This window comes from Parambassis ranga, chromosome 5 (genome assembly GCF_900634625.1).
Source record: "Parambassis ranga chromosome 5, fParRan2.1, whole genome shotgun sequence".
Classification (NCBI taxonomy): Eukaryota; Metazoa; Chordata; class Actinopteri; family Ambassidae; genus Parambassis; species Parambassis ranga.
In genome coordinates, this window is record NC_041026.1 from 26,513,019 (window position 1) to 26,523,834 (window position 10,816).

At 41.4% G+C, this 10,816-nt stretch overlaps 1 protein-coding gene across 3 annotated transcripts in view; it reads right to left on the minus strand.

Annotated features, from left to right (window-relative positions):
- Positions 1-4,776: 4,776 nt before the first annotated feature.
- Positions 4,777-10,816, minus strand: part of chl1b (cell adhesion molecule L1-like b) — a 56,014-nt gene continuing 49,974 nt past the window's right edge. For 2 of the 3 annotated variants that reach the window (XM_028406543.1, XM_028406542.1), the window contains 3 exons: positions 9,534-9,665; positions 8,611-8,683; positions 4,777-6,562 (listed from right to left, as the gene is read on the minus strand). In XM_028406543.1, the coding sequence (XP_028262344.1) occupies positions 6,358-6,562; positions 8,611-8,683; positions 9,534-9,665 (410 nt within the window). In that variant the 3' untranslated portion in view covers positions 4,777-6,357. Of the gene's footprint in view, positions 6,563-8,610; positions 8,684-9,533; positions 9,666-10,040; positions 10,203-10,340; positions 10,443-10,816 lie in introns of all 3 variants that reach the window. The other variant, XM_028406545.1, reaches the window with a different exon arrangement.

A 10,816-nucleotide genomic window follows, 5' to 3' on the forward strand; every position in this document is an offset into this window, starting at 1 on the left:
TGTCCAGAAACATAAACATTGCTGTCTGAATGTGTTGTCGCTCCTCATAGCATACATACACAGACGCATGTCCAGGAGTTTACAGTGAGGGCAGCTACTGGGAACACAGGTTCTATTCAACTAGCATCCTGATTAAAAAAGAAAGAAAGAAATTCCAAGTACTTTATGTGACCTGCGTCACCTGGGTCATCTAACTGTAGTTTTACAGGGCGCAGATTTTTGTGCTAAGCCGCTGTCAAGAAACATAAAATCATCATGCAGCAGCATGCAGATGGTTTATCACTCCCACACTGTGAAATGATAATTGGAACCATTGTTTCCTTTGCTTTGGTGATGTCGGCCTTACGGCGCTTTTTTGGCGACATGGGAGGAAATTTATATGGCAGCAGGAAGGAGTCCATTTTTCCTCTTTGCTTAATGCTGCTATTTTTTCCAGTACGAGACCTTCGAGGCAATTCTGACGTTCATTTGAGCCTTGTATTATTTATAACTCTAATTTAGATGAAACACTGTTGGAGTGCTTTGTCTGGGGGAAAAGGGCTCTTTCACGTCACTGGGGCTCTTAAAAGTCCACCTTGTGCTTTAAGTCATTGACCCTCCCTCTCCTCTATTCATCGCTCAACAAATGGCAATGCCCATAGAGAGGCCCCCTTCTATTCCCTGCTGCGAATTCCATTAGAAGTGCGGACACACAATAGAGTATTTTTAAGCCTTTGACATTGCATTGTAATGGACTGGGGTCAGGGCATGATATGTAGGATATACGGTATAATAGTCTGGTTAAGCATATGCTACTGTACTTTATGGCTTTCACATTAGAGACGATCCTTTCACCTCTGTTTTAAGTGCTGCAGCAGGAGTGTCACACAGCAGTTCACCTGAATACATCATCCACAAATTAATTATGTGACCCCATGATCCACTCCGCACAACACAATAGGACTCATTCACATAAATCATCTCTACCAAGGTTCTCCTGGTACCATGAAGCTGGTAAATAAAAAAAATAGGACAATATAGCCTGATCTCACTTAACAATGAGTAGCAGACATTCACAGGTTATTACAACACACTTTGTGTGAGCTGTCCTGAACAACATTTGGCACGGTTTAGAAAAATATCACAGCTTTAGTACAAACACACCCTATTACTGTACATTTTACAAAGTCCAAACGGTCTGACATCTCTCCACCATTTTCAGCTTCCTTGGTGTCAACTCTCACTCCCACACACAACATATCATACATGCATTTTATACTAGATACCATGTTGAGCTGGCATCGTTTATCCTGTTGTCACACACGTTAGCCGTCTGGTCAAAGGTGTGTTAATTTGAAACCTATGGCTGCACGCATGTGTGTTGCACATAATAACGCATTATAAAAATAATAAAATAAATTCCATGAAATTAACATTATTCACAAGTCACAACACCCAAGTCCAAGTCAAGCCTCAAGTCATGTCACAAGTCTTTGTTTGCGTGAGTCAAGTCACTATGGCACTTGTCATTTCAGTGGCCTGAGAATACTAACATATTAAGATTATGTTTTAATGTTGTATTAATGTGTATTAATGTTCTAAGAATGGTTTCTAAAACCAAGTTTGAGAGTATTTTTATACTTAAATTAGCATGCCTATGTTACAAAGCTTATATTAATACCAAACGGCAGAAAGCTGCTATAACTGCATCCAACAATGTGTTACAGGAAATAATCATGACATGAGATGGGACGGAATACCAAAGGAGGTCAATGTAGCCCACCCAAGTGTCATGTGCACAGGAGTTGGAGCTAGTGCCAAAAGACTACTGCTGAGTCATTTCATCTGCAAGTGAATTCTGACTGCACCCTTTCATATCTGGTCAATTCTTCCATTCAGTTGTGGAATTTAGGCAGAAAAAAAGCCTTGGCTGATGAAACCCATTCAGCTCTGGGATAATAGCACACTCTTTCATATGTATAGAGGATGCACACACATAAAGCTAAAAGCTGTGATAATAAGGGCAGAGGATGCTATGAACATCAAAGACTCATTATTGCTCCGAAGCTGTTACTGTTTCATTTTAGCTGTTTTATACACGGATTATTAACTCGTGCTAATGCTGAACTAAAGTGAGAGCGTTAGGCCTGTTCAACTCCGTATATCTCAGCTCTGAACAGCTTTACTTCATCTACTTAGAGCCGTTTCCCTTATGTTTGTAAAATTGCTGGCATGTATAATGTATAATTCATAAGGCAACATACAAATAACAGCAGCCAGGCTATGTTGCACTTGAATCAGCATTATATTTGCAAACAACATGACCATTATCATAGCTTTAAATAAGTACTTTGTTAAAGTTAGAAGACCTACTCACAAGGCTCTTCATCCACGCTGACTTTCCTTCTATGAAGCAACTGAAATTTATGAAAGGTTAAATAAAATTGAGCGAAAAACTGAATTTGAGCAACTTCTACCATTATCATGCCCACTAAACATATGAAGTGATGAAGTTCGTCTGAACATCCTGCACCAACAGATGGACGTGTAGAAATGCTTTCTGTGGTTATTTGGCTTTTTTCCCCCACTTTGTGAAAACCTGTCACCACTAGTACATCATCTCCTCTGAGGCAACTGATGTGAATCCAAAGTAGCTTCACAGTTTTTGTTTGTTTTGTTTTTTTAAGTCCATAACAAGAAACTACCAGAACTAACCTGCCACCTAAGAACAGGCTTATGGAGGGTGAACACTGAACACTGAATACTAAAACACTGTGTTTTAGTATATTTTCACAGATTAGGTGGGATATGAGGGGCAGGCATCTGAGACCTAAGTGGTTCCAACTCAGCCTGGCTTCCTTTGTGAGTGACAAAATCTCCCACAAGTCTCCATAGCTGCACTACATCTCTAGTCTCAAGCAATGCACATCAGCTACACAACATGGCTATCAATCAACTGACTGATTTTTACCATTGATTCTAAAGGTTTTTGGAAAAAGTTTTTACAATAACAAGTCTGACTAGAGCAGAGCTGCACCTATGTGAAAGCAGATGAACAGCAAGTAGGTCTGCATGGCACACCCTGCAAGGATCCATATTTTTAGTCTCAGACTTTTTTTTTTACACAATTCACTGGTTGCTGTTGCTACTTGTCCACATACACAGCAGTGGTGTAGTTTAGGTTTTTGTAGTATGTATATACTGTTGATAAATCCCTCCAACAGCAAGGACCCACAAGCACCAGTCACCATACAGCACATACAGACAGTACAAGCGACAGTATTTTTGAAAACCTGTTACCATTTCTAACAGCCAATGTTCTTTACAAATACAGTTTGGATTAATTATAGTGATTATCACCATCCATGGTAAGCTTGCATAGCTGACAGAAACCTTGACTGCTTTCACAATACATTTATAAGAGAGTTAGTGACATGTTTACAGCGTTACTGTCGCATTATTGCGTTAGTCAAGGATAGCTAGCTCGTTAAACTTGCTGAAGGTCCAGCTAGCTACGGCAGCAACACTACACATTCGCATTTTATATTCATATTATATATTATAAGATGCAATTCAGTGCACATAGCATCAACCACGCTCCATGTTTAGTTAGCTGTTTCACTTTATATCGATTAACATGCAACTTTTACTTACCCAGTGTAGCGTTGACATCAGGCGCCATCTATGTAGTTTTTGTCGTGTCTCCGGCACGCCACCTGCTACAGGGTTAAGGAAACTCCACGAAAAGTAGACATGGCTGTAGCCTAATACAGCAGGGGTAGAAGAAGAAGGCTTCTTCTTCTATGCGCAATAATACCAAAAACATTCACATTCATATTCACTTCCTTTCACATTCACGGAGCATTTGTCCGACATGTTGTTTGTTTGGCATGTACGGTGACGTCAGGGCTGGTCTCGGGTCACGGGGTCATGTCATGGCTAAGTTCAAACCTCCTCCCATACCGGAAGCCCCGCACAGAACGCCGAATTTTATGAATTGGAAAAGTGTCATTGCCATAGTATAGTATATAAATTGTATATATATATATATATAAAACGATTAACACTTTATATACTATACTATATGGCAAAAGGAGTAACCTAACCATTTGAGTACCTGGAATCTCTTGTAAGAGGACATATTGGAAGTGCTGTACGCATTCCCTTTAAGAGGCTTTTCTACTCCCAGCTGTTTTTGTCTTGCTGTGATGTAATTCAGTGTCACTCCAGAGAGCAGTCATTGTTATGTTGCACAATTAAAGCCATGTAAGTAGCTTCCCCTGCACTGACTCCATGTGTGGAGACACGTCCAACTGTTCACATGGTTACCTGAGAGCTAAGGACCTTCACTGCAGCTACCAGAGGGTCCATTATCAGCAGCTAAAGCCTGCACTGTATCTGTGAAAGATGCACGCTCTCACTGCCGCAGCTAAGGCAAACCTATCTGAGTGATGAGAGACTATCTGAGGCAGATGTGACCCACACAGTCAGAACCCTCACGCTGACACTCTCCACTCCCTGCTATCAACCATCAGACATGATTACAGCTCTCGCTCCTTGATCCACTGCCTGCCTGAGCCCACTACTTTGATTTCTCCTGATTCTCTCCTGCAGCCAAAGTAATCAAACAAGACGCTCGGCTCAGACAGAGACTTGACCCTGGTGCGACATTTGTTAAAGTCATACTGCAAATGGGAACAACTTGTCAAACATCTTCCATTTTATTCAGAGAGAGTGAGGACATTTTCAGGTACCGCTTTCTCTCAGCTTACATTTTACAGCTGATTGGAGGTAAAGGCAGGATTCATTCAGTCAGGTGTGGGCACATACAAACAGTATTGCAGGTACCGTAGAGCATTAACACTGTCAGTGATGGTTGTAACCAGACAGACAGTCAGACCATAAAGAGGATATATATGAAAGTAATGCAATTTAATGACATTCAAACAAAACAAAAACAATTGGTAACATGCAATGCAATGGCCGAGTCTTTACAAAACATTGCAGTTTTTCTGATCACGTTTCTAATGTTAATGTTGAAAATATAGAGGTTGTGTTTTGAATGGCAGTGTATTGAAAGTAAGGCTTGTTAACAACCGATGTAACATTTCTACAGAATACTGAAGAGTCAATTATTGTGCAACTAGAAACTGATTAAAAAAAGTTTATAATCCATCACGTGTATGCAGCCTTAGCTTTTTTTTTTTAATCAAATCTGAGGAAATAACCCTGATAATGTCATCGGCTTGTATGTTGAGACCTCAGATTTACAATAGAAGGCATGCATTGTGGGAATTGTAGGAACCTGTCCTGTTCTTTTTGGTGGCTGTTCAACAAAGGTGTATCCTCTTGAATGGAATTAGATGAGGGCAGATTTGAGCCTACCATGCTCAAATCTGTTCCGTAAATAGGATGCTAGTAGAGTGCTAGCTTAACTGTAAACAAAGGGTGCAGCTGGTCACATACCAGCATCTCAATAGCTCACTATATTGACACACATTATATCCGTATAATTTTAGCTTAGATTGCCCACTTCTAATCTTTGTGTCAAGCTAAGCTAACATGGATGCTAGCTGCAGCTTTTTATTTGGCCTATATGAAATAAACCTGTAACAGATTTTACATTTTAAAACAAATCTGCTTCAGCAGAGATGTGTGTTGGGCTGCTACATCAAACATATATAGACGCTTGTGATTCTGACCATCTAATGGATCTAAAAAGCTCATAAAGGTTAACTGAATATTTTCTTCTAACATCACAGGATGATATATCACTCAAGAATCAGTATTTATGATATGCAGGGATATGTGAATGTCCTTTGTTATCTTGTCATGTAGAAAACCACTGGAAAAAAAAATAAGTTAATAAGCAAACCTTTATACACATTTTACATCATCATCATTTCATATATAAAAGGTCAGTAAAATTCGCTCCAACTGAAAAATATCAGCTTGATATCTCCACCACTGTGGCCTGCTCCAAAGTGACATCAGAGACAATGCTGCATATAATGATGTGCAATGGAGTACAAACAGTACTGTAGCTGAATTAAGGAAAAATAAAACACAAAGAAAATCCAAGCCCTCTACATTTTTGTGTAATAATAATTATAAAAAAAATGACAACCCGCACGTACAATATACACTATATATATACACAGTATTTAGTAATGGTCATTCTGTTGCAACTTGACAAAACAGAGCTGTATAAAATGAGAATGGCAGTGTGCAGTTGGCAATGACGCATTACGTTTGACACAAAACTTGTGCTCGGTATGGATAATGTCTGTTTCCTCTTTCATTTGTTCCTCCCAGCAGGTTTAATGAAAACGGTGTCCAGGCGGAAGGGGGGGGGTGGATGGATGGTGGTTCTGCTCCTCATGCCGGGGTCTGAATGGTGGCTTTGATCTCAGCGGACGCCCTCTTCTCCTTTCGCCCTGCGTACTCGCCGATAAAGGAGCCGTCTTCGTTGAACTGAACGTCCTCATCGCCGTAGTCCACCAGGCTGTCCCCACTGTCCCCCGCTTTGATCTCCCCACTCAGTGAGCGTTGGCTGCCCTTCAGTGGCTTCTCATCGTTGTCACTGTGAGAGAGGCACAGTGGGTTTAGAATCACCTAATTTCACCCATGGCTTCACTCTGTGGTTTATTGGAGAAGGTGGGGGTACGGGCTGGGACTATCACTGCCTCTACTGTGAGCTTCTGTGATTGACGTTAGCCGTTAGCTCCGGCTGACCAATGGAAACTAATCACACAGATGCTAATGTTGAGACAAAATTAATTAATAGTCAGGAGTGTGCTGTACGTGCATCAAGGCATTTGACAAAGTAACAACTGGAAGACAAATGAGATATTGAGGAGGACCAGTGAGGCTACACATGCTGTGGTCCTTCTAACTGTGAGACTATTACATAGGATGCACTATGTAATACTCTTGTGTGATCCCTGGTGACAACAGAGTACTTGAACTGTACTGCCAGTTGTTGAAGAGCCAGTTGCACCAACAAGCTGTTTGCCTACCTGCACCATCTGACAAATTACACAGTGTTGGGCACTGAATGTGGTCAACACAGTTATTGGTAACTGTCACCGTGCTGAGAGTCAAGCCAACAACACAAAGGACCGTTTAGTGTTACTGCTGTTGTTTCCAGGGTGTCGGAGCACATGCTAGCCGATGAAGCCTGTCAGTCGCTCTTGACCAACTTCAAGCAGTGATTTGTGTGAGAACAAAAAAAACATAAATGTGAAAGTTGTTTTTTTTCTGCAAATGAATGGAGTTAAACCGGCTTTGAGCCTTTTTTCATTCACATGAATCCTGAGCCCTGGATAATACGGCCTGTATACTGTCTGGAGATGAAACACACAGCAGGGGTCCAGTCTCACTACTGGAAATACTTAGTTTAGTTTCTTGGGCTCATTAGTATGACTGATGCGCTGATGGGCTGCATTTGGGGTTATCTAAAATATTCACAGAGTGTAAAGCAACATACAGGACAGAAGCAGTAAGTACGAGACAGGTACTCTCATTTCTCACCTGCTCTATTCATACATGGAATATTTCAATGCACGTGTAAAAAGTAACTTTCATAAGTTTCATGAGTGCAGTTCAGCAGCCTATACTACCATGTACATTGTTTATACACATGCAGGAAATATGTGTTGTTATTATATTTTTCTTCTATTTGCCTTGTTTGTGTGAATAGTGTGAAGCTACAACCAGCAGCTAATGGTTTACAGCTAGCTTGGATCTGAACTGAGCAAAATCTACACCTCCAAGTATTGTCTACTGAGCTAAGCTAACTCAGTGCTGCCAGCAGCTTCAGATTTTCCACACAAACAAGAACGTGGTATCAATCTTTCAAATCTATTGTAACTCCTTAGCAGAAAGTATATTCTATGCTAAAGATACATTCAAATGTTGCAACCAGACACTAGATTCCAATTTGGTAGTAATGACTAGAAACTATTGTGACATATTTACAAAAAGCTTGGGTAACTGTCTCCTGGAGTGAACATGACGAAATATAAATGCTGTCACACTGAGCCACTTTTGAATTCATCACATCAGCATTTGTTGTGCTGTGCAGATCCCACTGATTGGAGAATTACACTGGGACTCATACTGTGGTAGGCTTATGAATTAGACCACTAAAGGATTAATGAAATGTGCCCAGATATTACTGCTCTGGAGATGAGCTGCTTTCAATTACACTGATTGGCTTTAGGGTCCTGCTGTGTGCTGGGCAGTGCTGCGTTTAGCTCCATCCGAACAGAAAATGGCAACATCTGAGCGACCCCGTCTCTAAAAAACACACCAACACGACATCGTATCTAAGGTCACAACCTCCTATAAAGGGATGCTACTACTCCGACAACACTGATGTGTAAACAGCTTGGGTGATGCTACTGCTGTTTATTGCATACTTTCCAAGTCACTCAGTCCATCAAATGTCTTCAGCGGAAGAAGCATGAGGCTCCGTGTTAACCTCGTGCATACTGGGTTGTCTTTTTAGTAAGAGGAGAAATGCAAAGAGAATTACTAAGATGGAAAAGACCTCTAGCAGAGGTTGATACGCTGTTGCGTGTGAATTGCACTATGGTGGTGAAATAGTGCTCTGAGGGTGACGCTTACCTGTATTCACAAAATGTGTCGTCATTCATGCCCTGGGATTCCACGTCTGGGTGAAGGTCTTCCTTTTCTTTTACTGCTCACAATATGGAGAGAAGATATCAGTGACTTCCCCAAGAGACGGCTGCCAGTGAAGATCACTGTGTCCCCTGACTGTTAACGCTGTCTGAAGAGTGAGCCCCTGATTTACTGTTCTCCATGCAAGCTTTAGAAGTGATTGCAAAATGTCTAAATATGAATCTTGATTTGTGATTTGTGTGTGTTACATAAATATAACATTCTACACTGCATAGGCCTGTATGTGGTGTTAAAAACACATGGCCCAAGAAATGAAAGGTTGCTGGAACTGCGAGTGATAATGAGAACTTAATGAAGAAACAAAGGACAGCGCTGCGCCTCTCTTTTTTCTGCTGACGAGTGAAGCGATCACTGCCCAGATGACAACCTGATGGCCATTAGCTGTGAATAATAAAGCCGATAAGGACTCTCACATCCCCAACAGGACGAATAACATTGAGATACCACAGGGCTTATGTCATCATTCCCCCCCTCGCAGCCACCTCACGCCCAGCATTTGCATTTTGTCTCGCTGTGGGCTGCACTTTGTTTGGATTGTGTGCTGCAGGGGAGAAAAAAACTCCCCATCTAAATAATGCAAAATTCAAATGCTGGACATAGAAGTAGCAATGCTCATTTTCCTATCAATACAGCAGGCTTTTTTATGTATGAATTTGCATTAAAATAATTTTGTGGCCCGTGAACTAAAAAAAAAAAAAAAGACACATATTTTACATACTCCTGTAATGGCTGTAATGGATGATTGATCATTTCTTTCATAGCAACAAACAGCAAGATGGAATTATAATGATGCTCCAAACAGCAATTAGTATTCAAGCAAGGTGACATGTTTGTAAGCGAGCACCTACCGGAATACTTCCCCCCTTTATTTCTGTTGACAAAGCAGGCGATCAACACAATGAGTGTGAGGAGAGCGATGGCACACATCAGGCCGATAAACCAGCCCTGGGTGGATATTCCTCCGTGGATGCTGGCCAGACCTATGGAGAACAATACCCAGTGACTTTGACTCGCCTTGGCCTTTTCATCAGGACACTTGATTGAATGTTTACATCGACAAAGCCTATCTGATGCAAAGGCAGAAGGTGGCAGGGCGCACAGCTGATGGAAACGGTCCAATATTAATATTAAACAGCTAATCCTCCTTGTCTAATTAATCAAGTGAGGAACGCTGTACAAATGTAATTCCTCTTAGTGAGCTAAATTAAATCCTAGTGACACTGCAAAGGACCACACACCGTGGCTTCAGTCTCTGCTCAAGGACACGCCGGGTGCACTTGCACTCTTTCAAAGTGAGGTCAATTAGCTTATTTTTCTCCTTCTATTGTTGGAGTTATTTTGGTTTTGCTCCTCACCTGTAGAGCCCGTGCTGATAACTTCTTCATATATGCTAGAATTATCAACCCAGCTGTTAGGGATAAGGCGCACAGTGTACTCAGTCTCAGGTTCGAGCCCGGCAATGATGTGGAAAGAGTTAGAGGTGTTTAAGGCCTCTGTTATCTTCCAGTTACCCTCACCTGTGCAGAGGGGTGAATGATCAGGGCTGGGTTAGTCCAACTAGCTCATGATCTAATGTAGAAATAATTGAAAACAAATGACAAGCTAAGCTACAGCTGTTTCAGCTACTGCAGAAAAAAAAAATCATATGAGCTTACGTTTGTTCATATATGCAATGTAAAACTCTGTGTGCTCTCCTCCAGACATCCAACTGATATTTGCAAAGCTGCCAATAACAGCTGCGCTAACATTCAACAGGGCTGACAGAGAAATGAGACAAGTGAAGAAAGAGAGAGAAATGACAAAGAAGGGTTAGTAAAGGACAGAGCAGATGAAAGCCATCGTGGAGTGTTTAGGAGCGTTGTCATTATGTGATGAAGGATGCTGCTCGTCGCTTTCTATGGAAGAGGCGAGTGTGCTCTTTCCTAACTCTGCTGTAAGAAGGCATCAATTACGGCTGACAGGAGGGGACATCGGGTCACTCTCACTACACAGCACATATGACAAGAGTAATGTGGATATGGAAATGGAACCACAGGTGGAGCCTGCAAAGCTAAATGAACATCTACTAAGACCTTAAGGGAGATTTAACATCAAAGACCTTTGGATGATGGACATTTACACAACTCCACAG